The sequence below is a fragment of the Scomber scombrus genome, chromosome 11 (genome assembly GCF_963691925.1).
Source record: "Scomber scombrus chromosome 11, fScoSco1.1, whole genome shotgun sequence".
In the NCBI taxonomy this organism is placed as follows: Eukaryota; Metazoa; Chordata; class Actinopteri; order Scombriformes; family Scombridae; genus Scomber; species Scomber scombrus.
Window position 1 is genome coordinate 25,816,325 of NC_084980.1, and position 27,744 is coordinate 25,844,068.

The window sequence follows — 27,744 nt, forward strand, 5'->3', positions numbered from 1 at the left end:
CAAGTGTAGCGACACACTTGTCATGTCAAAACTGTGTTGTGGTGCTTGTGATTTTCATGCTCCAGCTTCAAAACCAGCCAGTTACAGGGGAAGAAATGTATGTATGCAGTATATAACCAATCACCACTGTCTTATTACAATACTTCAAACTAAGTGGAATAAACTCATCAGTGATTGGTGGTTGAGCTCAAATGGTGGTTCTGGATGTGATAGGGATATTGTTTGCCTTACCACATAGTGAGAACATGGACAACAATTCAAATCTTTTGGGACGTTGTAAACACAACTGTGAAAGACATGATGGGATATTCCAGTTTCAACACCAGTTCCTTGGGATACATTGAAGAGACAGATCCCTGTTTAAATATTGCTTGGAGTCAGCAACAAAAGAGTTTTTAAGAAGAAGTTGTTGTAACATTAATCCTATAAAAGAAATGGAAAAGCTTACCAACCACTTCAGATTAAGAGAAACTGTGTTGACAGAAATATAAGGAAACATTTTAAAGAAAGTTTTGCATTTACTTGCTAAAAGAGGAACATGTTTAAATATAGAATTAAAGGAAATTAGAGTGTATATAAAAACCTGATTACTCTGTGACAAATACTTGTTTAATGTTATCTTGTTTAGCAGCAGGACTCCAGGAATGGTAATGATGGTTAGTCTTTGGTCAAGACTAAAATATCTTGATGAATTTCAAATGGATTGTCATTAAATTTGGCAGAAATATTCATGGCCCCTAGATGATGAAGCCTAATGACTTTAGTGATCCTCTTAACTTTTCATTTAGCACCACCAGCAGGTCAAAATGTTCAAATATCCAGTGAAATAGCACAAAATCTACTCAATGAATAGACCATATTCGTAGCAGACTGACTCAAAAGCAGGAAAAGTTTGTCCAGTTCTTTGATTTATGACCAAATACTCACTAAACTAAGATGGTAACCTCAGTAAACTTTACCTGCAACTCATTAGCAGACCTGTCTTACATAGGAGAGGCTGTACTCTTAGTCTTCTTGTATTACTGTCACATAGTTTCAAATGTGAAAACTTGATCAAAATTGAATAATTAAAAAGAAGATAAAAAGGAAAACTGGAAAAGAAAAAGTAAAAAAGCAATACCAAAGTCAGCTCAACAGTTGTTATCCCACTGAGACCCCCATGTCCCCCCCCCCCCAGAGCTCAGCCCAGCACCCCTCCCCTACCTTGCATCCGCTGGCGGAGATCACTCGAAGGTCAGCTGGGGTGCGGTCTCCCCCTTTGATCTCCACCAGATCTCCCTGCACCACAAGCTCAGCATCTATCTGCATCTTCTCCCCCTCCCGGATCACCACCGCTTGCTGGCATGGAGAAAAAGTAAGGGAGAGACAAGAAAGGAGAGGGATTGTAAGAGAGAGAGAGAGAGAGAGAGAGAGAGATGGTTTGGGAACAGAGAGAGGATTTAGTCAGAGGAAAAGAGAGAAGTGCGATTAAAAAAAAAAGAGGAGCCAGAGGGGAAGAGGTATGGGAAAGGCAGAGATAGAGAAAAAAGAAGAAAAGAGAAAAGACAGGTAGGGGAAAGGAGGCACAAGGAAGGAGTGAAAAGAGCCTAAATAGATTAAAGAATTAGGCAATCGAAGTGCTAGAGGTGGATAACACAGGGGGAGTTTTTATGCAAACACACTCACAATCCGAAGTTGGCTCAAACATTTATTCTTCCTTTGTGCAAGCTTATTAGGTTTCCACTCAAGTGAGTGTGTAAGCCCTACTTGAGGGACGGCTTATTGATTCAGAAAGCTCTGAGACTACACCAAACACCAAATGCATCCAACTTACCTGTGGCACCATTTTCTTGAAGGAGTCCATGATTCGTGAGCTCTTAGCCTCTTGGAAGTAGGAGAAACATCCGGTGATGATCACCACTGCTGCCAGCACCACACCCAGATACAGCTGAAACGGGAGCAAAGTCAAGCCACAGGGGGAGTAGGTGTCATTATCGACTTAGTTTGGTTCATGTAAGGCATTTTAGCGTAGGAAAAGGGGATTTACAAACCTCAAACCGGTTTTAAAACAGCAAAACCTTAAATGCAGAGTGTAAAGAGAAGATTTAGGAGTATAAAAAAACTCAAGGAAGCTCTGTCTTAGTGGGAGATTTAAAAGAAAAAGCTGTCTTAGGCTGTACTATTCCTGTCATCTTGGATGGTTCATTCAATCTTAGTCCAAGTAAACATCTGCGTCCCAAACCCAGAAAACCAAGAACTGAGGAAAAACTGTTAAGAGTTCAGCTCTGACTGAGGCAAACAAGACAGCACTTTGGCACTCTGGATGAAAGCATCTGCCAGCTGGTGTACTGCATGTCCTAAACTCCTGGAAAATAAAATTCCTAAATCCTGAAAAGCATGTTTTGGGAGGTTGTGCTTTCGTTTGACAGCAACAACAAAATGTTTTACTCTTTTATATTTCTTTTTCTTTTCTTTTTTTTTTTTACTTTGACAGTGCCATATCTTCTGAAGCAGGAAATACATCTGAAGTGTGCCCACTGGTTAAGACAAATGTCATAACCACAACATCTGTGGTTTGAATCTGACTGCAGACCTTTATTTAATGTCACCTCTGCCTGTCAATTCCTGCCATCTCTCCTGTGTCTCTATAATAAAGGCATAAAATACCTCCGAAAAAAATATTTAAAAAAAAGAAGTAAATACATCCTGATAAAATCACTTGTCGGTTTTCACAACATTTGCCTCCAATTCAGTTGAGTTTGCAGCGTCTCGGTTTGTCTCTACATGGTTTTTTGGAGATTTAAGTCTTTGCCTCTTCTCGCTTCGGGATACGCTTGTTCTTGTTAACCAGCTGCACAGAACATCTGTCTATACAGGTGACACATTTGAATCCACTTATGTTTTGAGAATTGAGAGGATAAACGCCTCATTTTCCAGATTGCAAACATACATTTTAAAATTGTGCAATAAATTGTGTCATTTCAGCAGCGCGTGCAAGAGCCGGAGGATGCTAAAACATTTTTTTCTGTAACTGTAGAAGACAATGTAATCAGTCAATTCATTGAATACATCAAAATAATGATAATTAATCTGACAACAGTGATGTAGAGAGTTCTGTTAGGGAGGATTTTCATCTTAAATAAGCGCTTGTATATTATGCAAAGGCTCAAAGTGCCAAAGCTTCAGGCAGTTGGGCCTTTGAAGTATCTCACCAGAGCATCCGGCTGTACATACTCCGTACTGAATGCAAAGATTAAATCGTGGGGGAGATTAAAGTTATCACGTATGTGCATGTGCGTGTCTATCTACTGTATGTTACTGTATATTATGCAAGGGTTTAATGCTGTCTGGGGTTTGAGCAGCACTCAACGATGATTACATAATGACTCAGAGCTATAAAGTGCAGTATGGATGGCTGCTCAGCCCTATTTGCTCAGCGGTTGGTCTGAGTATTTATCCATGCTAATGTCAGGATCGACGCCAGTATCAGCGGTTGTTTATACGTCATACTCTCTCAGCGTGAGAAGGGGCTCTGTGTGAGTCCATGTAGCTTGTATTTCTACACCGATGAAGCTCAATTACCTGTGTTTTTTAATTTCCTTTTACATTTTTCCACCTTTTTTTTTTTTTTTTTTTACTTTGATGCAGTTGAACTCCCTTCATATTCCCCTCTTTCCTCACTCTTATTCCTTCAGTAAATGTTGGCCCTGTGTTGGTTAATGTAACCTAATTGTGTTGCTGTTTTGGCCTGGGATCTTGGGTAAGAGATTTACATCTCAACATGCCATCCTAAGTCAAATAAGATGAAAGAATAAGCAACATCCACTAGAACGAACCTTTTTGCCAATGATGGTTTCTCATTTAAGGTTAAGATGTTTGATATATGTACATTTATATGTGTAAGTTCATATTTACACTGTACTGTACTGTATACGTTTCTTGATTTTCAATCGTATTATGATATTGTCATATTTGAAAATAATTGAGCCACTTTAAGATTTTTTTTTTACTAAGAAGAGTTGAGTTTCATACAAGAAAAATTCTTGTAAGGGTCTAAGGATAGAGCATGTTTTATTCCTGAACCCTGAGGCAAATTTGTGATTTGGGATGTTGGGCTGCACAAATTGACGTGACTGATACAGCCAATGCCACACAGGCTAAGATATACCTGATTATTCAGAAGCTTAAACTCTCCTCACTTTATTAACTGTAAGTCAGAATTTGACAAATGTAAATGTACAAAGACACAGTCACTTTGGCAAGAACTGAAAGATAAAGTTGTCACCTTGTCTTGATATGATATATAGTTTTAAACTTCTTCATTTTATAAAAACAGCTACAGTGGACAGTGCAAAAAAAAAATATTTGGAATATTGTTATATGTTGTATGATAGTACAATCCTTATATTTTTTTATTTTTAAAGATTCTCCCTCAGTGGTAAATTGGTATGAAGAGGTGTTAACAATACTCCAATTGGAGAAAATGGAATTACATAACATTATCAAGGGACTCATCAAGATACAGCAACTGGTCAAAGCAATGGACCCCTCTGGGCTAGATTTCATTTTGCCTGACTAACAATCCAGAAATAGGCATCATTTGGTTTTATATGTGAAGTTTAAAAAAAAAATTGATATAATGCAGTACAATAGAACAAGTGCACTGCATTTAAATACTGTTTTGATCAACTTCTTTGTGACTTTTTCATAAATCTACCAAATTGTAATGAACGTATAGTATATTATGGATTTGGGTGTGCATATATGTTGTATATGGAAAAATATTTGGTGAGCATATGCCCCTGTGTGTGTCTACAATATCTGTAACCACAGTATCTCTGCATACCTGCATTTCACCCTGTGTGTCTGATTAATATGTAAAGCGTGTGCTTGTACATATGCGTGCATGTTTTACAAGTAGTTTCTCACGTTGTCATTGACCGGCTCATCCTCAGTGGCCACCTGGATGCTGTAGGCCAGGAAACAGAGGATGGCACCGGTCCAGAGCAGGATGGAGAAGCCGCCGAACAGCTGACGGCAGAACTTGATCCACTCCGGGGTGGTGGGGGGAGGGGTCAGGGCGTTAGGACCATCTCTGGCCAGAATCTCCAAAGCTCTGGCACTGGTCAAGCCCTGAGGGACAGCAATTTTTTGGAATAAATGACTTTCTGCCTATCATGGGGATGTTATTGCAACACAGCGGCCCAATTTTTCACCATGACTTAAAAAAAGCTATTTTACTGCTACAGTTGCAGAACATCAAGTATTCTTGCCTGGCCTATTTAACACCACCAAGCATAATAAACTGGGTGACTTTTCTCACCTACTGTACAGTGCTGGACTGTAAAACTGCTGGATGCAACTTTACTGAGCATTTTCATGCCTAAAAGCATCATGGTCTAATTTATAGAAAAATCCATGTAAATACCAAGAATAATACAATTTAATTATATTGGATAAACACACAAACTGCCTTTTTTACCAGCTTAAGCACGTTGTTGACAGCTTTAGAGCATGTGATATTTTCTGAGCAGCACAGTGACTTTTTTTCTTTCCTTCAATACTAATCTTACAAAGATTAAATCAGTTTCTTTACACCTGCAATGTCAAATTTAAAGAATACGGCAAAAGGGCAGCTACAGCAAAAATACTTTTGTGATTGGTTCATCTGTGTTTCGTATCTGCTCGTGTTTGTGCAAGTAGTTCTGTCAAAGTGTGTATGTTTGTGTGTATGTGTTTGTGTGTGCTATTGAGGGATTAAAGATGAAGACGGCTCACCTTGGAGATGCAGCGGTGGATCTAACTTGACCAAAGTAACGCTTGGTCTCAGTTTGAATGTTGCTTTCCAATAAAGGCAAGCAGAGATTACATCTCCATAGGGGATACTGAAGCAAATGCTCTGTGCTTGTGTGTAAGTGTGCCTGTATAAATAAGCATGTGTGTGTGTGTGTGCTTGTGTGTAAGTGTGCCTGTATAAATAAGCGTGTGTGTGTGTGTGTGTGTGTGTGTGTGTGTGTGTGTGTGTGTGTGTGTGTGTGTGTGTGTGTGTGTGTGTGTGTGTGTTAGTGTGTGTGTGTGTGTGTGTGTGTGTGTGTGTGTGTGTGTGTGTGTGTGTGTGTGTGTGTGTGTGTGTGTGTGTGTGTGTGTGTGTGTGTGTTGTTACCCGGGACATGTCCAGTCCATAGCGTTTTCCCAGGTCATCTATAGATATTTTGTGGTCATCCTGCAGGGATAAAATGTAGAACAATTTTATGGTCATTTTCCTTTCATCATGAACTTTACATATTTTATTCTACAAAAATACATCCAATGTTTTCTGCAGGGTGTGAGCCAGAACACCAAGGCTAAAAACGGACAAGGGTTATGGTAATCATGAGGATGTACTGATAAAAATTAGAACATTTACACATCTCCACCTTCCTGAAAAATACGTTAGTCTGAATTTAACATGATTCTAGGAGCTGGATATATATGATTCATTCCTCAAGACATATCAAAGAGGTCCAAGAGTCTTGTCTGCTGCTGCATCTTCAAGTAATGTTGAACTAGTTGCTAGACAATGCTGTTCTCCAGTAATAAAAATGTACCCCAATGAAAAACTGCAGGTTTTAACATGGAAACACTGTTAACTGTTAAAAAAAAGATATTTTTGATGTACTGTATGTTGTATTTATGAGTTCGTTTTGTTATTTGGTGTCATATTGGTTATTTTTTCTGTGGATAACTGCCCAAAAGCCACTTCAGGATATTTCCACTGAAGCTAAAATATAGTTTGGTACCGTAGCAATAAAAATTTCAGCTACCAGCTGTCAGGATGGTGTCGGCCCCTCACAATAAATGGCCAACTTTTTCACCTAACAATAAGGAAAAAATGTGCCAATTCCTCCAACAGCAGCCACAGTGGACCAGAATGAAATGTAGCTTCAAGTGATGTGGCCGCAATCAATGACATGCCCAAGTGTTCACAACACAGTTTGCTAAGCTTTATTTATATGCTTCTGCACCCCAGTGTGGATCAGCCATTGTCTGGTGGTTGTTTACAGGGATTCTTGGGGAAAATGTATGTAGGAAGTCACAAACATGAGGCAGACAGATGAAAGTAAAATACAACACTTAGTCACAACAACACTCCTGGAAGTGCTGACAGTATCCAAGGAATCATTTTCTTTAATCAGTCACAGGCCAGCTTGATAATTGACAAGAGCTGCTATATCAGAGAGCGCGAGCAGCAAAACTTACCCCAGTTTTCATGGGCATCGCTTGGCTGCGTTTTGACAGCACCTCAAAGAGTTACAGCTCTGCACAAGACAAAAACTCTGCAATACACTGCTGGTGGCCCACAAATTATTTAGTATCTTTCTGAGTACAAAGAAGAGAAGCCAGAGGGTGGTACAAGAGATAGGAGAAGACAGACTGGCTTAGAATTCATCTACAACTGAGTACGCTAAGCAGGTTGGATTGCTTTTTTGTTTACGGGCCACTGTTTTCATTTATAGCCTTGGTGTCTTTTAGTGTAATGCTATGTGGAAGATCGTTTGGGAGCAGAAGCGATGGAATCAATCACTATGCAGAGTGAGTGTAGGTTAGACAGAGCACTGACAGCTTGTTTTTCTTACCAAGGACACCTCCTTCTTCAGCTCATCCAAGTCCCTCTCCTTCTTTTTCCTTTTTCCTCCACTCTCGGAACCACACTGGAGGGAAAAGAGAGATTAGCATACATGAGGCCCGTGGGCTATCATCCCAAACCTCCACAGACAGTAAGTGTGAAAAGTCACATGCTTGTAGCCACATTGTGCCCAACCATTTACATTCATAGCCACGTATTACAAGCATCAGTGTGAGCACAATGGACTTTGTGTATGCTGGTTCATTTCAATCTCCTGGCACTATTTGCAAACTATTCACTGAATATGGAGGAAAAATATTTTTTTTACATAGAGCAAGTTCGTCATTTGTGTGAGAGAGTGAGAGAGAGACAGAGAGAGGGACAGAGAGAGAGAGAATGTGTGTGTGTGTGTGTGTGTGTGTGTGTATGTGTGTGTGTGTGTGTGTGTGTGTGTGTGTGTGTGTGTGTTGCGTGTGTGTGTGTGTGTGTGTGTGTGTGTGTGTGTGTGTGTGTGTGTGTGTGTGTGTGTGTGTGTGTGTGTGTGTGTGTGTCATGAACAGTTGGAAAATGGTGCATCATGGAAATCATCTGCTGCTGTCAGTCTTTTCTTAGCAGCACGTGTGCATGTCAGTGAAGGAGGGATATACAGGCAGAATGAGAGGAGAGCGTGAGCGAGTGACACAGTGAAAAAGTAATCAAAAAAGAACCAAAGAGGGAGCACATAGCCGGTGGAGGGCCTGAAGTGTGTCTGGCATAGCAATTTCCCCCTACTGTGTATGAGGAAGATTACCAGCCTGTCCTCCCATAAAGCTAAATGGAATGGGCCTGATGGAGAGAATAAAAACTAAATTACGTAATTACCCAAATAAACAGCAAGCCGGGAACAATACTTATGGAGGAGAAAACCCATCATCATGAGATGTTACTGTCTTTAAAAAAAACAGCATTCTGATGCCTAAAAATATTAAGCCCTACAGACGCAAACTCAGTATTTTTCCATGATGCATGTCTATGCCATATGGTCCTACTGTACATACGGTCGCAGTTAAAAAAAAACATAAGCTGAGTCACGTTCACTGAATTGAGGCAGAAAGAAAAGATTTAAGTGATAATAATAAACAAACAAAGAAAAGAGACAATTTCTGACCAAATCTATGTTAATTTTTGTTTTGAAAAACAGACTCACCCCTTTGCCCATGTTGGAGGTCCAGACGCCAGCAGGTTATAATGTGAAGGACACCGCTCACTGGCCCTGCCAAAGCTGAGACCTCCCGCTCCCACGTGTGGAAGAAACACTGGTGGCTTTTTTTGGGCCTGGCACACCAGCCCCCCCCCCCCCCCCCCCCCACACACACACACACACACACACACACATACACACCAAACATCCCATTCCTTCAGTCCTTCCAGAGTAACCCGAGCCATACAACACCCCCCACCCATCATTCCTCTTCTCCCCTTTACTCCATTCCAACCAGATTACCCCCCCCCCCTCCATACTCACCCACCACCACCACTACATAACATCAGAGGAGTTTGTGTGTGTGTACCTGCACCTGCTCAATATACCCCCCCTGCCCCACCCCCTCACAACACATACAGCCTGTCAGCCCATCAATCACTAATGTCAGCACAAGCAATGAAACATTGCACTCTACATAACATACAGTATGTAGAACAAAAGTGATAATGGGGGACTGTTATTGGCCCTTAAATTATTAAAATGAAAAGGAAGTGGCATATTTTGCTGTTTGGATTCTGAACACATAGCATGCTGAATCCTCAGGCCCTTTACTGCAAATAAGTCCTGCATCATACTTTTTAATCATTGGCTGATTGATCTCCTAACATGAACTATTAACATCATCATAATGTTTGTCTTCTTGCCTGAATTAAACGTGGCTTGAAGTCAATACGAGGCTGCAATTAGCTTAAAGTCCAACATATTTGAAACATATGGTGGGATATTGCCACTGTGCCCACGCAACAGATGCAGCAAATGATCCTGTGTCTGATAAGTACCACATATCTTCTCTCTAATTGCCAAATAGTTGTTGACTTTTTAAGTTTGGCTCCTTCCTACATCTTATATTATACAGCTACTAAACCTGTATGAGCTGCATACTTAGATGCATGTGCCCCTGTAGTGCACTCCTTCTCAAGGCTTCTTCTTTCAAGTTTTCCTTTGCCCACTTTTGCAGGGCTTATCATTCTGTCCAAGTCGACATATCTGGTAATATACATCAATGAATATAAAATAAATCGTTTTTTGACACTAATGTACAACTTCAAATTTAAGCCATTGGACAAATCAGAGAAGTAATTAAACAAGCTAGTTTAAACTTCAATGGGTCAAAAGGCAGGAGACTTTCAAGCTAATACTCTTGACTCTAACTTAATGCTAAATGTAACTTTTGAAAGAATATAATCTTCTTTAAAAAGGAAAAGAAACAATAAAACATACACCGCAAAACACAATTCAATACACTCTTATGGTGACTAATGTTTGCTTATATTAGAGTCAGTTTTGACCCCATGACTCTTCTCTATTTCCTCTGCTACTTTATTTTAACATGTCACAGGTAAACACGTATCAGACATGTAAATAAAGCAACTGACTCAGAAATACCTTGGAAAGTGAAGGGGAAATCTAGTTAGTCATTATTCTATAATTGCCAATTGTGGCCACATCAGGTGGCGTTCAGCACCTGCTGCACCAGCACCTATAGGATTTCAATATTTCATACTATAGTCCCATCCAGTGATTTTCAACCATGACAACTGGGTATGTTTTTCTTCAAACTAAAACTTTGTCATTAAAATAATTCAGGTGAATAGTTCTGGAAAGTATTCAGGTTGCACTGGTGCTTAGTAGCTGGAGCAGGGAGGTGATTATAGCTTAGCTTACCTTAAAGGCCGGAGGCAGTGGGTAACAGCTAGCATAGACTTTCCAAAGTTAAAAAATACACTGACCAACACTCCTAAAACTTACTAACTAACATGTTACATCTCGTTAGTTTAATCAACAAGCAGAAAGTGTAAAACATTTCTCTACTTTGCTGAGTCTTGCAGTAACTTTGCAGATAATCAGCAAAGATGAAGAACACACTGTCATTCGTCTAGAATGCTACACCCAACAGCTTCCTTTTAAAGTCACAAAGTGTTATTTCTACATTTCTGACTGTGTGGGCTACAGATTGAGAGGTGTTGGAAGTTGTATTTTTTTAACTGATGGCTGAGCCAAGCTAGCTGGATCCCCTCTGCTTCCAGTCTTTATGCTAAACTCAACGAAGCTAATCACCTCCAGGCTCTAGCTCCATATTTAACGAACATATATGAGTGGTATTGATCTACTAGTCTCCCTCTCGGCAAGAAAGTAAATGAGTGTATCATCTAAAATTTAAAATTATTCCATAAAAAATTATTTTATAATACCATTAAAAAGTTGACATCAACTGTGAAGCCTCTATTAGAACATTTCTGACTTTGGCAACTCTTAGTGGAGGTATTAAATCAAAAACACTGACAAGTAATGCAAGTATCACCTCCTCCAGTCAGGTATTCGGGAGGTGTTGCTGAGCAGGTCAGTGGGCATCACTTTAAGACCGTGGCTGTATTGTATGTGTGACTGAATATGAAGCAGAGCGTCTCTGAAAAGGTCATGCATGATCACTGAACCCAACTTTGATGTAAAGTCAGAAAAAATTAAGTCCCTCAGAAAAATACACCTAATTTTGTCTCCGTGTAAAATGGAAAAAAGGTTGTAAATGGTCACTGATCATTTGATTCCGGTTCATTATCTTTACCTTTTGGTAGTTGAGTAATATCAGGCATGAAGAGGTGAAATGATTTTACTCATCGCCTGCCTCTATGGATCAGAAGAGCTTCAAAGCTGAATTCCATAACCAAATTCCTTTTTTGTACGTTAAAAGAAATATCTTCGGTGGTCATTGTTCAGCATTTAAAACCTGCAGATTACGTCCTCTAAAATGTTCTTAATTTGTATGCATATCTTGGGATAGCTAATAAAGCAATAATGAGTTTTACTTTCATGGCATCATCAGAGAATTCTAATATTCAAATAGTGGATATCTCATTTTGGAAGGGCTCGCTTTTCCTTTTTGAAAAGTTCATGAAAGTGTGTCTTGGCAGAGACGTCCGTGACAGATTTGCACAATGCTTTGGACTTGGAACAGAGAGAAAGAAGACCATAGACATTTTCATCTGGGTTTACTTTGTCTTCTGTTGACAACAGCTGCGCTTGGGGCTTTAATTTATTTTTTTTTATTTACGTTCTCTTTACAACACATTATACAGAGTCATCAAAAGTTGTTAGTGCTCTGGAATTACCACAAGCATTAAAATAAATGTAAAAAAATGTAAGAAGCTCCAGTCATTTCAAATAAAGGAATGTTATTTTGCAACTATGACTAATACATTTCATAATACATACAAACAACACTTTTTTAAAAGGCATTTTAATGCTGTATGTTTTATGTCAGGTATCTGTGTGGCTTTTTTGCTGTAAAAAGAAGAAAACATTCCAACTAATCCATTTGACTGGATAGTTAAACAGCGACTAGTGAAACAGATCTCCAGTTATAAAGATGTGGATTTTTAGCACCTCCATTCCCGTTATGAATTTTAAAGGAACATTCAAGTCTACACCATCCACCCTGCATATCAAGCACGCAGATCGCAATCCATCTTTGGCTCAGGGTTAGGGAAGGAGCACCTTTAAAAGAAAGCTCTGGGGGAAGAGCAGGTTCTATCTGTAGTGATACATATGGATTTTTGGCTTGGCTTAACACACCAGATAAGTCTCTTTCTCCAAGGCTTTCTCCCACAGCAAGCACCTTCCTCCCCTTTTTTCTCCCCTGCCACATCGCGCTGAATCTGAGGCTAACTGAAATCTTATCCACCCCTCATCTTCTCTCTGTCGTCACAAGACAACCTCGATTTCCCTTCGTCTCGGAATAAAACGTGCACCAAAGAGACAGCCACACAGTACCTTCCATAATACACAAGGTCAGAAATATAATGGTATATTCCATCAAATACAATTACATTCCTTCCCTGCCTCAATAAACATGTTCTCCATGTGTTGTCTTACACACATGTAAAAAATGTCTCAAAAACATTATTTTGCTTTACTTAGGGTGAAATACCAAAGTTTTTTTTTTTTTGCTTTATATCAAATCTCATTTTTAACACTCTTTAACTAAACACACATATACATAAAACACGCGTCAAATTTGTAACCGGAGGAGAGCTAGCTAGATTAAAAGTTTCTGTTTGGCGTCTTCAGTGAGAACTAAAGGCGGATTTCTGCCCATGTTTTTACCTCCTTTGCCAGTAGGGGGCAGAGGAGAGCGTTTTGGCATTGGAACCAGCAGAAAAAAGACAGTGAGGGGTCTGAGGAAGGAGAGTGGGCTGGCAGGGGACATGCCTTCAGGGGAGGGGGCATTTGAAGGGCAAGCGAATGGCCTGACGTCGATCATTGGGCAAGACGGAAACAGGGGAGAGAGATGTCCGTCACCGAGTATGAAGAAGAGAACGAAAAAGAAGAAGAAGAGTAGGGGGAAGGACGGAAGAGAGAGGAGCAGAGCATTGAGCTGTAGGCCTGGCAGTCAGATAAGGACAAGCTTAAGGAGTGGAGTGGATTGTGTAAAGGCCTTTTCTGTGGGGGAATAATGCAGTGCAGAGTCACTAGACAACAGGAAGAGGAAGAGATAAAGGAAGCCAAAGACGTAAGGACAGACAGAATGAAAAGTGGTTTCGGAGTGAAGAGATGAATCCCAAGATGGGAGCAGAGATGAAGAGTGAATAGAGGAGTGAAGGCAGCAGAGGGAGGGAGAGAGAGATGCGTAGAGAGATATCTGGTTACCAGCACGCGCTAAAATAATTAGCCCTGGGTTGGCAAGGAGAAACGCGTGAGCGGATTAACTGGACCTAAAATAACTCTGAGAGCACAGAAGCTGCACCTCTTCCTGGTAAGCCCTTTTGTCAGACTCCTGAGAGCGTCCGCCAGCCCCCGGGGCCGTGACGTCATTCCAGTTCGTCAGTCGCCGGCCTTCGAGTCAACAGCGGGCAGCCACGCACACTCAGGCACAAACAATAAACACCCCCTCCACCCGTTACTGCTCGCCTCTTTCTCTTTATTTTTTTCCCACCCCACTATACTATCCTGTTGGCTGAAAAATGTGCAGCTGTTACAGTAAGCCTGTACGCTCTTATAGGGCCAGAAATAGCCCCCTTTAGCCAGGGCAGGGACACAGCGACAACCTCCATTAGCTCAAATGTGAGGGGATTGAATCACCTCGAGCTCGAGGGCTTGAACCTCTATCTACGCTGGCAGAGAGCAGGAATCATATTTCTCTCCCGCTATCACTCTCCCCCTCTGTCTCTGTCTCTCTTTTTCTCTATCTGAAGTCCAGAGTGCACTCACAGCTCTGCTCAGTGTGTGTGATTGAGTCGTAAACATTAAGGGGGATTCAGGGGACTCTAAACACAGAGGGATGTCTTTCGGGTTCCTCTTAAGGAAGTTATGTGTGTAGTTAGGCCTTAAACAGTTTTAGAGTTTGCCCAATGAATGCATACAGGGTCTCCGATGAGGCATTGTAAAAAATTATTTGATACTGTTGCCACTGATATAGTGGGACTATTCTTACAGCCAGTGCTGTCTTGAAAGAGTAGAGATAATGGGAAATAATGGGGTTTGCATCAGGCTGGGCAGAAAAGGAGGGAGCAGACTAGAAGAGTGGAGGCAGTCATGGAGAAGTCAGACCTTTATCTATGAGAGAAAGAAAAGGAAGAAAAGAGGGAAGGGAAGTGAGAGAGGAAGGAGGAAGAGAAACAGGATAGAGCAGTTAGCATATAAATCACTTCTGTAATTTGAATTAACAAGAAAAGTCAGGAAATTCACAGTGAAAGAGGAAGAAATGGAAAAGGAGAGGGAAAAGAATGAAAAACAGTGCGAGGGAGAATGTTAAGAGTTTGACACGTCACCTACACTGCCGAAAGAAAAGAAAGAAAAAGCAAATTGGCTTGTCCCCACAGCTGGGAATTTGCGATGCGTATCGGACGCACTTGGAGAAAGCTTTTTCGGCGGATAGGATCACAATGAAAGGAAAGGCAAAAACTGGGGAGCAGCTTTTTAGATTTTGTTATCAAACTCCGCCATCTTAGGGTCTCGCTTCAAATGGCATATCTTATGACCTGACAAAAGTAGTCGGGGTGCCGTCTGGTGTAAGAGATTATCACGACATCTCAGATCTCAGCCCATATAGCTACTGCGTTTACAGTCATCAGCCTGTGACAAGAGCAGATATGATTTGACTCATTTATTCCAGGACTCAGGTTGGCATTGTGGCGGATGTAAAGTAGGTTTGCAGTTTAACTCTGCTGATGGCTCTTCAGTAGACTTCCCACTCGCTTACCCTCCACGGCACCCCCCTCCCCCCCCCCGCGCGCCGCCCTCAGCCTCCTCATCCTCCTCAGCCTCTCTCTCATGTTTGTGTGTTACTTGAAGGTGAGCTGGTTGGCAAGGCGAGTGAGGAGGCCAAGCGGTTGGAATCTCCCTATCCCTCTTTCACCGCCGGGCCCCTCCACTGTGTTTTTGCGGGTCAGCTCCAGCTCGATGGTCATCAGCACCTTATCTGCGGCCTCCCCCACACCTCCTCCCCCCGCCCTCTCTGTCTTTCTGACTATGGTTCGCTGCTGCTGCTGCTTGGGCTGGGCCTTCGCCAACACCTGGCGCACGGGCTGGAGCAGCCGGCCGGTGAGCCCGCCCCAGCCCCTCCCCGTATCCTATTTCTTATCCTTGCGTGACTCCTGCTTCTTCTTTTCCGAGGCGGCCGCCTTCACCTTGGAGGGGTCAGCGGGAGGAACGGGGCCCTGTGGGGGAGCAGGGAGAGAGGGGTCGGGGGGAAAACAGGGGAGGAGAGTCACTTCAGGAGGAAAGGAGCGTGAGGGAGATAAAGAGAGCAAGAGAGAGAGAGAGAAAGAAAGGCAGGCTTAGGGAGGGAGGGAGGAAGGAAGGGAGGAGGGGAGGGGTGAGATGTTAGAGGTGAGAAGATGAAAAATGGGGTTAGCTGGACGAGTGGAGCTGTGTGAAGAGGAGAGAAAACACATTTAAGAGGAAAAGGAGGACAGAGACAGAAAGGGGTGAGGAGGTAGAGAGACAGTCCTTTTAGGGGAGGGGGTAGCAAGTGAGCTGGGGTGGTGTCCAGAGCTGTAAGGGGGTGACAAAACAGGTAACCATGCGTTAGGATGGGACACAGTGGCAGGCAGGCTCCATACACCTGTGACACCTGAGTGACAAATGATGAATTGCACACACTCGTACACACAATGTACACCAGACTGGGAAACTTTGTCATGTTTGTGTCATTCTTATCAATGCAAAAAAGTAAAAAGAAACAATAATTTGCAATGAATATGTTCAAGAATGACATCTAGGTTTTTATTAAACTAGGACTGTATTTCAATGTGTAGTTAGGACATGCAACACAATGAAATACAGTCATTTAAATGCTGTCAAAACAATGGTTATACAGCATGTACTCATCCCTTATTTTAATTATTCAAAACTAACCTTTTTCATATTTGTTATTTTTCCCCCCTAATTTAATGATGATTATTATTGTTTTGATTATTTAGGTTTTGTTTTTTCTTCTATTTCTTTTGTTTTTGTGCATCAATTGTCCACAGTGAGGAAGAGTTTGTTATATTTGAGGTCTAGAAAATGAGATGATGCATCTCAAGGGGCAAAAAAAATTCAATGTAGAACTTTCACTTCTCAACCAAACTGAAGCCATTTCTAACATTTATTGTAAATGTTGTTTGACCTCTGAATCAATACAGCCATGCTTACTGGGTCTCTAAATCATTACTCTGACTATTGTGGTACACTAAAAACTCCTACTTAAATAGAAAAACTGCTCTTCAGGTGCTCCACCTTAAACTTAAAATCAAAAGATTTGTTTTCAAAGCATATAACTGTACTAATGAATTAATAATTAATGTGCACAGACAGAAATAAATCCTGTAGATGTTATAGTTTTGCTGTAGCTGTGGTTCGGGTTGGACCTGTTTGGCTTACGATCCAATATTTTTTAAAAACACCTTCAAATATTTGTACAACTATTACTTACATAATTCACCCATTCACTCCCACTCATTCTTTACTATGTCTAGGCAATGCCTATAAACATATCTGTGAAGACATCTATTAAAAGGAAGAGGAAGAGCGGAAAAGGGAAGTGAGGCTTCACTTGAGCACAACAATTCCAGTAGGTAGGACTGGACAGAATGGAGATGAGGTCAAGGTAACACTTAACTTTACATTAGCTGTATTCCGGTGCATTAACCTGTGAGTTAACCTATCGAAAAGTATCATAAGTGCAGGATAATGCTCTGATAGAGCTTAAAATAATTGTATAGAATTATTATCACAACTGTACTGCACTTTTAATGATACTTCACGGGTTAAACTTGAGGACAGTACACAGTTAAGTGTGACAGAGGACAGACAAAGTGAACGAGAAGCATGCATGGATCTGAGGTTTGGAGACTAAAGTGCTTTTGTTCTATTACATCAGGTTAGTCAGTGGTAGAAAACACACTAGAGGTTGCTTCTACCCACTGAATCTTCGACTAATAATACCCCGCTGATTGCATTAGAAAATGTATCATCTTTAATTATGCACTCTGCAAAAGCAGCAGTCGAGGTGTTCGCTGCAGCTAACATGCAGCGGGACGGGGAGACTATGCAGCCCATGTCATTATTTTCGATCATACTTACAGTCTCTCATTCATCACTGTATTGTTTACCATTATGCATCCCACGGTAGGCTCAGTTTGTGCTGCAATGTAATGCAGAGCTCCCACACTAACGATGGAGCTGTCTTGTAAACACAACCCAGCCTGCTTAGACAGAATGCAGAACCACCCTTGTTACAGGGGCTGCACACACTTCAAAGGAAATGTGGGTACAGTGGCAAAATAGGAGGGACTGGTTTGGAGGTAGATAGGTAAGTAGCTGTGTCCCCCGATGCATACTAAAAAGAGACGGTGACAGGTATATAGGAAGATTGAGAGGTAGATGAGGAGTGAGGGGTACTGATTTTCTGTCCAGAATCGAAGCTGACCAGAACCCAGAGGACCTGAGGAGGGAGAGGAGAGAAACTGGAGAGGGAGTGAGGAGGTGGTGGTGGTGCGGAGGAGGATGAGGAGGGTGAGGAGGGATCAACAGAGCGAGAGAAGGAGTAAAAAGGGAAGAGGAGAGGGGGAATTACAGACAGATAGATGCTTCTGATGGTCAGCAAGGAAGTCGAAAGCACAGAGAGGCGGTAGAAGGGGAGGGAGAGGAGGAGGATGCAACTGAAGGGAGTGAGACAGGGGACCGGATAAAAGGAATGTGAATGAGAGAGCGAGGAAGGGAGGTAGTGAAGTGAAGTAGAGGAGGGGGAGGCAATTGGGGGATGGAAAAGAATGGGTGGGTTGTGCGTGCGTGCGTGGTGCGCGAGCTCAGATCGATACAGAGTGCACTCAATTATCATTCCAGTACAGAGTGTGTATGTGTGTTCAACGCTGTGAGCTTTCTTATGTGTGTGTGTGTGTGTGGCTGCAGGGTAAACTCCTCTCCCACAACTCCACCTAATGGGGAGTAGCACACACCACGGGATTCCTTTGTCTCTCTGTCTCGCTCACTCCCCCCCGTACTCTCCCTCACCAGCCGTCTTTTGGAGATTTGTAGTGCAAGGCCAGCAAACAGAAAGTAACGAAGATGGTGAAGCTGATACAAAATTGTGTTGTGTCAGCAGAGCCTCCTAATAAGGGCTATTTGATCAAACAACCACTTATGAGCACACTATCAAATCCCACGAGTCCTCTGTGTGTGGCGTAGCTACAAGAGAGGAATCAGCTCTGAGGAGAGGGGAAAATAAAAAATAAGGGAGTTGGCAGATGGAAAAGCTGTTTTGTGCTGTATATTTTTTGCTTTTAAATCGAGACTTGCAGGAGAGTAACTGTAAATGACAACGTTGTCAAATATTTCAGTGTCCTTTTGGCGGCGAGTTATTTATTCATATATGCACTGTCACCCGCCGCAGGCACTTGAGAGCAACTGACTACAGCTCAAGAGTAACCTGACAATCACACGACAGTAGAAAGAAGACAAGAAGACAGAGGGAGGAAGGAGGGCTCCCATGAGATGAGAACGAGTGCATTTCTTTGAGGTAGGAAGAAGGGTTGGCCCTCGTCGGTGTCCCCCCCAACCCCCCCTCGAAGTTTAAGCCATGTGGGCAAGATGGTACGCTCCTGTCCGCCAGCGGGAGCCCAGCGGTTCATCTTTACATTTGCTTATACCTGCGGCTAAATGACATGCTGTCACAATAACACCTTTGATCTTCCACCTCAGATATCTTCATGTGTCTCTCATTTCAAAGCTGATTTTTGATTTAAGAAAACGCCTTGAACACAAATCCCTACACTTCCCTTTTTTCCCCCAATTATCAGCATGCAAGGCATACAGTCCATTACAATACACACCCGCAACCATCCACCCCCCCCCCCCTACCCAACATTACCACAAAGTAATCAAACAGAACTTGCCCTGGTGCTTTGTACTCACAAAAGAATACAAGCCACCAAAATGTCTGATTAATCCACCACTTGAGGCTATCAGACTCCCATGAGGAATACGAGGGGAACAAAAAATACCCCCAAATCCTTGGCGTGCAGCAGCGTAAAACCACTGATAACAGTCCAGACCATAATAGACCCAGTGAATTTTCATTTGACTCCCAGTGAGCAAAATCAGCAGCTCCTGTCCATTTTGCCACTGCGAGCAAATCAGAGTCTCATTCAATTCAGCAACAGCATTAGTGCCGTGACCTGGTCTCAGTCCTTTCACAGACGCTGGCTTGATTTTTGCCCTTTGGCTGTTTACTCTCACCGTTCTGTTTGACCCCCCGAGGGAGCTGAAGGAGTGGCGAGGGCCACAAGTGAGAGAGAGGAGGGACAGCACAGGCTTTATAGCAATTCGAATGCTGAGACAGCACTAGAATTTTAACAGCTTGAACACTGTTATTAGTATTTGTCGGGCAGACTTTGAATGACATGTTATTTTGTTGTTGATATGTAGCTGCGAGGAGGAGCCGGCTAAGTGTGTGGACATATTGAAGCTGCTCGGACTGGCGTTGGGGGAATGCGATTATGAGACTGTGGCGTTATGCACTGTCATGTTGGATGTGTGCTATTGTGTGTCTGCTCTGAAACTGAATAGATGAATATTCCTTCTGACACCACGTTTTCTGAGCCCGACAAATAATCACAAACACTGAGTGCTATTGTAATCTCTTCAAAAAGACGTAAATGTACTGTTCAGCGCCGGAATATGACAGTAAACCAAGCTGTTGCATTCGATGTTGTCGACAGGATGCGCGCAGTAAAGAAAGCAGAGGAGGAAGAGGAAGAGGAGGAGGAGGAGGAACAGGAAGGGATTGGGAGGGAGGAGAGGAATGAACTTGCCTGTCTCTGCTGTGATCCCTCTTTCTTTTTCTTGCCATGTTTGCTGGAGGGGACAAAAGAAAGACAATGTCAGGATGTCGAATCTATCTCTCCCTCCAGTGGACGCAGGACAGCATTGCCTGGCAGCGATCATAAAGAGAACATCAACTTAATCTACGGGCCCTGTCTCAAACACAGCCCCCAGGTGCTAGATGTGTTAAGATCTCATAAGAAAGGATAGGTATAAGCAAGATGATGGATCCACCATCTTCATGATCCAGTGGATTATCCACCCTGAACCTCCACTTCACCGCCTTTAATCATCTTGCTTTGGACCTATGCTGCACTGTCTTTAGATTAAATCTAAATGAGAGATCATTATCTGTCTCTCTCCAGCTGACTGACATCAAAATCTAAGCCTCGCAAATCTAACCAAATCAATCCGTGGCACAGCAGCTATGCCAGCTTGGCCACACAGGTGTCGGTGCCAGGGATGGGCTCTGGCTTCAGCTCCCGTCCCTGGCACAGACCCGACTGGCAGAGCGCCGCCATCCACAGGTCGGGCACTGACCTGACACTGAGGCTGAAGACACGGCGTGCCACCAGGAACCTCATCAGGTAGTAGATGACCACGATGAGCACCAGCAGGCCCAGCACCACCCCGATAATGGCCCCTGTGATCACACCAGCCTGGATGGGCACTGTGGGTGGAAGAGAGGAAAAGGAAGAGATATGGGGGGTGTTATATCATGTAGGCAAGAGGAGAAGAGAGTCTTGTCGATTTAAAAAAAAAAAAAAAAAAAAGGGAGGAAAATAGGTGACAGAGAGGGGTTGGGAGTGTTTTGAGGATGCCAAAAGAAAAGAAAGGAGTGAAGGTGTGAAGAAACAAAAAGGAGAGAAGTAAAAGTAGAATATGTTTTCGGAGGAAGGAGGAAAAAAGACAAGAGTAAGGAATCAAATCTTAACAGAAAAGGGAATGAGAGATGAAAGAAGACTAGAAAAGGAATGTGAAGTGAAGGTAAAGGTTGAATGAAAGTGCAGCAAAGGCAGAATGAGATGAAGGGAGGAAGAGATAAGGTAGGATAAAGGTGAGAGTAAGGATAGAGTAATGGAGGGAGAATGTGGGGGAGGGGATAAGACAGTGCAAGATGACGGAAAAGGGGAAAGAAATGAAAAATGGGTGGGGACGATGAGAGGGAGGGGGGAGAAAAGGGAGTGAAAGGGAGGCCTCGATAGTAATCTCAAATAGAAAAAAGAGATAAAATTGTAATTGATTTCATTTAACGGGAAGTGCAAGGAATTCTAACGAGGCTGTGCGACGACTAGTCTGAACACCAAATTTGCTTTAGCCTGATGCACAGAGCAAATTGAGATTAATTTCAGAGTTTGGATGATTATAACAAGAATTGAGAACAGTTGGCTGCTGACTGGAAAAAAAAAAGAATCACCAAAATATGCCATATGGGCTCAGTGAAAAGCTAATGAGCAGACACAGATGTAACACAATGCAAGAATTACACATTACATACTAGGGAATTTGATTTTCGTGAGGAACCCCCCACAGAACTCATTGTACCCCCCCCTCCCACCTCACCCTTCTCAAACACCAGTAGGCGGACAGCGGAGGGCCTTCCCACTATGTCAGGGGGGTTCTTAGCGTCGCAGGTGAAGGTGCCGTTGTCGCTGAAATCCAAGTTCTTGATCAGGATGGAGCCATCACGGCGGCCGGGGTTCCCCACAAACTCCAGTCGGTCCCTGAATGGTCCCTTGTTGTCGAGGTAGGCAGCGCCGCTGGTGTAGTGGAAAATCTGAAAGGACAGAGGGTATGGTGTCACCATAATCGTCAATAATCACAAGTGTCAAGAATTTTCCATTTAAAGGGGGAGCCAGCGATTCTAGAAAAAGATCGTTCAATACACTTTTTGTCAATTTCAGCAAATATCTCTTCACAGTTCACTAGTTGTCTGTTCAGTGCGTGCGCTTAAAAAAATATGGTGTTCATACAGAGTACTGGTTCTGTAAAAGAAAGTGGCTTGAATCAAGTCACTACACACTACACCAGCCAATCAGCAAGGGCAATAATGCACAGGAAAGGGGGGAAGTCATCAGAGGGGTCAAACTTGAAATGAGTCGCAATGCATTAAGGTGAATTAAATTGTGCTGCTCTGCTGGTCTGTGGTGCCTCTGCTAGCTCAGTGGGGTGGTAAGCTAGCAATTGAGCCGTCAGATTTGTTGTTGCTGAAAAGTAAGACAGGTGCCTTTTACAGAGTCGACAAACAGCCTTATTTTTGTTTGAGACTTTTCCGCATTGTGTAGAACCCAAAATGCTTCCATATGAGGCTTCTCGTATGTTTTGTTGTCGTGATTATCTGCTGTTGTCCTTCAATTTAACAAAACACTTCATTAACATTAGCTTAGTTTACTGATGGGTCAATAAGGCATGCAACAGGGCAAGCTAATAGTTTTAGCTCGCCCTCTGCAGGATCACAAGACAAACTACTTCAAATGGTCTGATGCGCTTAAAGAGACTGCAGCCTACATTTCAAACAGGTTATTACAGCTCGATTATAATGATCTTTTCACCACACGTTCAAAAGAATGTCTGAATTTAAAATAAAAAAGGACACCCTAGTCTGTGATGACTTGACAGCCCCCAATCTCCAGCACCTGTCGAAAGGTGGGAGAGAGAAGCTGTAGCCAATTCACACAGAGAGTGACTTTAGACATTTTGACGTCTGTCACTCGCGAATCACTCGGAACAGATGCGCTTCTGTTTGATTAAATGCATCAATCGACACTCAACCCTAGATGTGAATGAATGACGCACATCTCATAGAGACCCCCTGTGGTTTATTACACACGGAGTCCCTTTTGGTCACATTTAGTGAAGCGTAATTGTAACCACTACTCAGATTGATCAAGTTTTCCAGTCTGTCTGTGAGTTTGCCTGTTTTACTAGACTCCCCTTTCTCGCTAGGGTGGGCAGGTAAATAAAATTAACAAATAAATGAACACAAACTGATTTCTCCCCGTGGAGCAGAAATACAAACTATTTTGGTATAATACATTTCTGCTGTCAGTCAGCTTGGTGAAGGAGGTTTTGCCGCCGTCTCTGACAGACAATTGCTTCTGTGGACAGAGGAGCTGAACGCCGGTTGAGTGAGTAGCGGGGAGGCTGCAGAGGGGAGCAGAGCGTGGATGCATGTTGTGTTAACATGAGAGGAAAAAAAATGTGGCTTGTGATAATGTGTAAGAGGAACAGAGGTGATTCTACAGCTGATGCATCTCTCTGAGTGACGCTGTATTTCTCTTTTGGCCAGGTAGCTCTGTTGTTAGTTTTCTTGCCTTGGTAATTTGCATTCATGAATTTGGGGGGCAGAGCTTGTGAAGGAGCATGAAGGGAGGGGTGTATTTGTTTGGGTGTTCAGTTCAAATATCAACGATCTTTCTCCAGAATCACTGACTCAATCTTTGGATTGAGATTGAAGATTTTGGTCTATCCATTGATTTTGTTTCCTGTGGTGATTCAAATTTCACTCATAATTGAATGACAAAAATGTAGCAGTCTAGTTCGTAAACTGCACTGATTAGTAGAGCAAAATGTGTCCATATCACCGTAACTTTGCAAGAGTTTTGAAAACTGTCAAGTACTAAGGGCTAAAATTAAATGTTTGGTGATGTTTGTCATGTTGCATCCTTCTTAAATCAGATTGTTTCTGATTTAAATCTGTAAAAACTAAGTTTTGTCCAACTGTGGGCAGCAGAAGTGAGCTGCAGCACATGTGTGTGGCAAAACAGTTACTAATTTACACTTGGTGAATCTAAAGCTCAGATCCAGTCTCCTGATGAATTTATATCTCTCTTTACATAGTCTCTCAGTTTCTTATTTACACATCCAACAGTTACAGAGCAACATTCATTTGGAGTCGTGTGTCTTTCCACCTGGTGAATTTAAGTCCAATATTCCCTTTCCATAAGCTATGTTTTTGGTCTTAAGCAACTCCTAAGGGAAATATCTGGCTCTTTAGCTGCTAAATGCTCCACTATGTTCACCAGCTGGTTGCTTACTGTGCCTGTTTGCTGTGTAGTGCTGAGAAGGTAGTGTACAGTGGGCTTTTACAGCTTTTTCTCTTAGAACAGCTGCCTGCAGTGGCCGAAAAAGACACTGTGAGACTGCTGAGAGTGAACTAAAACAGTGAAGTTGCAGCCGGACAGTTAAACAATGAGCTGAAACTAACCAAGAAGCTCAGTAGAGCTGAGGGGAGCTGCAGAGTCGCTGATAATTCTCTATAGGTTCATCACTACAAGCGACATCCCTGAATTATACATCATCATTTGATTTAAGTCAAAATTGTGCCAATTTCAGACTATTTTAGTTTACAGTCTTGTGGGGCTGCTTGTGTTCAGACTTAATTCAATATTTTAGAACGTTTACTTTAAAGGAATAAAAAAGACTTTTGTAGAAAACTTGAAGTTGAATTTAAAAGAGCTGTTAATTGACTGGGGAGAAAGCCTTAAATGGGCTGAGTGGTACAACAGGGGTAAGGAGGGTTAAGTGGTGATGCTCAAGGCTCCACAGGGTCAAATGTGGTTGAAATTTTGATACACAATCAGTTTACATTTTAAAGCCCATGAGAGACATAAGCTGGTTCCATAATTTACACACTGCTTTTCACATGGTACAAACATATCAGATATCAAATACGACATTTCAAAAGGACAAATGCACCATGACAACAGATAGATGTATGAAACTGTAAATCTATCTGGGCAGGTAAAGAAATAAGCGACAGAAGATAAGGAGAGAGAGAGAAAGAAAAAAAGAGCAAGGAAACAAGTTTCAAAGTGCACTGCGGGAGAAGGATGAAGGCGGCTGAGGTGAGGGGAGGAGATAATGAGAGAGGAGGGGTGGGACAAAGAAGGAAAGGCTGGAGAGGAGGAGATTAAGGGAGGTGGACAGAGGGAGGCGCAGTAAGGATGGGGAGATAGAGAGATTAGAGAGATGGGAGGACGATAAGGGCAGGCAGAGTCAAATTAAAGAGCAGGAGGCTGAGAGAGGAGAGAAACTTTCTGTGCGCTTGTTATTTCCTGTTGCAAGTTAATACATGCATGCTTCACTTGTGTGTTAGAATAAATTGGAGTATTGTTTGTGTGTCTTTTTTGATATTCACACAGTGCTGTATTTGTCAGAATAAACCACGATTCCTTTTGGCGATCTGCATTCATGCTGCACTCTGAGAGTGCTCTACAAATTACTCAAAATGTATGAATTTGACTTAATTTCTGTTCCTCTTTGTGCCTGCTAGAGTCTTTGAAAACAAAGTCCTTTTGAAAACAAGTGTTTTTTCGCAGCAAACGTAGCTATTGTTGGCGAGTCTACATTTCTGTTGCTGCAAATGAAGTCTTTGTATTTCCTTTTTAAGTGCTTCTTTGTAGCTTCTCGCATGTGAAAAAGGTCAACTTCAAGTAGGAATACACATCAGAATTTCATGTCAGGCCAATGAGGAGAAAAGAGGAGGGCATGCTCCTCCGCTGCAGCCTCACTTACCTTTATTTTATTTTATTTTTTTTACATTACAATTTTTTTTAAATGTAGCTTTAATGTGTACATGTGACTAATTTTGAATTTCTTGTAGATATTTTAAATAACTAATCTTCTTAATATGTAAACTATAAATCATGTACAGTTTGTGTGTGAGTGTGTGTGTGTATCTTACAGAGATGCTGTCCCGGGAGCCATCAGGCCTGTATGTCCAGGAGAAGGTGACGTCCTCTGAGGTCCAGCGCCAGGAGAAGAAGGAACAGGAGAGTCGGATATCGGAGCCCACCAAGGCATGGCGTTCCCAACCGGTGTAAATCACTATGGCCTGGGACTGCTCGGGCACTGGGAGCCAAAGTTAATATGATCAATACACAAATAAACACACACCATCTGTGCTACAAAGAGATTAAAATGTGTCAGAAGTTCAACATGATTTTGATTTAAAGTTAATTTGGGTTTTACTCCACAATCTGACCACCTCACCTCACAAGTTTGTGGACAAACGAAATGATGCAAACACTGTTGTAAACATGAGAAACTTTTGCATTGTATTGATTAAAATTAAACCTTGTTTTACTTTGATCTGTATGGACTTCCCTCCTCCTAAATCACCTAATTCCTTAATATATTTCCAGGCCCTGATTTACTTACAAGACAACAACCAGTGCTCATATGACAACTTATTAGTGTCCACACTCAAATCCAAAAAATACTTGCATATTATGCATCAAGACACTCACAATTAAACTGCACATGTATTTGTGTTAGATCCACCATTGATTCAGACATTTGCTCAGTAATTATTTGGATTATAATTGGAATATTAATGCTAGTCTCTAAAAGTCAAAGGGGAACATCATTTTCTCTATTAATATGGATTGTGTTGGCTTAATCATGCACACTGTTTATGCTTGAATAATATTTAATGATTAATGTTAATTTGGTTTTGGCTGCAAAAAAAAAAAAAAAAAAATCAATGTTTTACTTCCTCAGAAAATACACTCAAACAACTACCAAAACCCCCAGGAGTTGCAATCCCCCTGCCGAAACAACATCATTTTTGTATTGTTCCGTTTCACTTAATGGGCCACCACTAGTCACACTACTCTCACAGCTACATTAACTCTAATGCCCCCAAGTGTTCTGAAGCTTTCTGGCTCTTTTAACACCCGGAGAATAAAGTTCACAGCTTTCACTGCGAGCATCCTTGAGCGATCGCCTTTAGTGTGGCCAGCCCACGCAAAGCTTGTCAATGAAATCACGCTTGACATCTTTAATTAAAATTCTGACAAAAAAAGTGAAAATGTCTGACAGGAGGGGAGTGGAAAAAGCCTTCTGCTTTAGAGCGAAAGCGTTGCCAACTGTCAGTTTCAGAGTCATAACATTAATATTCTTTAACTTTGCAAGTTAAGAGACACCTGCTTTCTAAGAGGAGCACAGATGGAGAGTGCTGTTCAATTTACCATGAAACACCTACACATCAACTATATGCTCTGCAGATGCCCTAATTACCTTTTTTTTTAAATTAAACCAATACAGGAAATACCACGAAATCAATTAAATTGCTTTAGTTCATGTTAAGCCAGTGCAGAGAGAGGTATTACTTTTCAGTGAAACATCAATTAATTCATCACTAAGCCTATTGACCCTTTTTACTATCAAGTCCATCAGTTTTCAGATAAGCACAAAAGAAGAAAACAGAAAAGGCCCTCTTCATCATATCCACATTTAACCTTTAACCCCACATCAGTAGAGAGATAATTTCTACATCTTCACATTCAATAGATGATAATTCAGTGTGGGTTTTTTTTTGTTGAGAACTCTCATCTAAATAAAACTAAAAAAAAAAAAAAAGTTAAAAGAAGATTTATTCTTTCTTTTTTACCTATTCCCAGGAGTACGACCGACGCCAGCGCCAAAAACGTCAGCATGGTTTCTGGCTTCTTACGGAGCTCCCAAAAGAACGATGCCGCAAACCTGACAGGAGCCTGTCGAGGAAGAAGTCCCCAATCTAGAAGGAGTGTGAGTGGAAAGAAGAGAAAAAAAGAAAGAAGTGGAGTGGAGGGGCGCAGGATGCCAGGACGGAGGGTTTCAAAACAAGACA

General features: G+C 42.0%; 1 protein-coding gene across 2 annotated transcripts; it reads right to left on the reverse strand.

The window, feature by feature from the left end:
* Window positions 1-15,359: 15,359 nt before the first annotated feature.
* Window positions 15,360-27,726, reverse strand: mpz (myelin protein zero). 2 transcript variants are annotated; one of them, XM_062429136.1, is made up of 6 exons: window positions 27,526-27,726; window positions 25,816-25,982; window positions 21,693-21,906; window positions 20,670-20,799; window positions 20,120-20,162; window positions 15,360-15,481 (listed from the first exon to the last, which is right to left on the reverse strand). In XM_062429136.1, the coding sequence occupies exons 1-6, from the start codon at window positions 27,569-27,571 to the stop codon at window positions 15,395-15,397; spliced, it is 687 nt and encodes a 228-aa protein (XP_062285120.1). In that variant the 5' UTR covers window positions 27,572-27,726; the 3' UTR covers window positions 15,360-15,394. The 2 variants fall into 2 exon arrangements, with proteins under 2 accessions (XP_062285120.1, XP_062285121.1); XM_062429137.1 differs by having other exon boundaries at window positions 15,392-15,818.
* Window positions 27,727-27,744: the final 18 nt, after the last annotated feature.

Bases quoted from the DNA above. Each gene is read 5' to 3' on its own strand.
- mpz (XM_062429136.1), bottom strand. From the start codon at position 27,571: ATGCTGACGTTTTTGGCGCTGGCGTCGGTCGTACTCCTGGGAATAG. The intron at 20,800-21,692 runs GTGAGGTGGGAG...TTCCACCCACAG, and splicing joins CCTACTGGTGTTTGAGAAGG to TGCCCATCCAGGCTGGTGTG. The intron at 15,482-20,119 runs GCAAGTTCATTC...GCTCCCCCACAG, and splicing joins AGGGATCACAGCAGAGACAG to GGCCCCGTTCCTCCCGCTGA.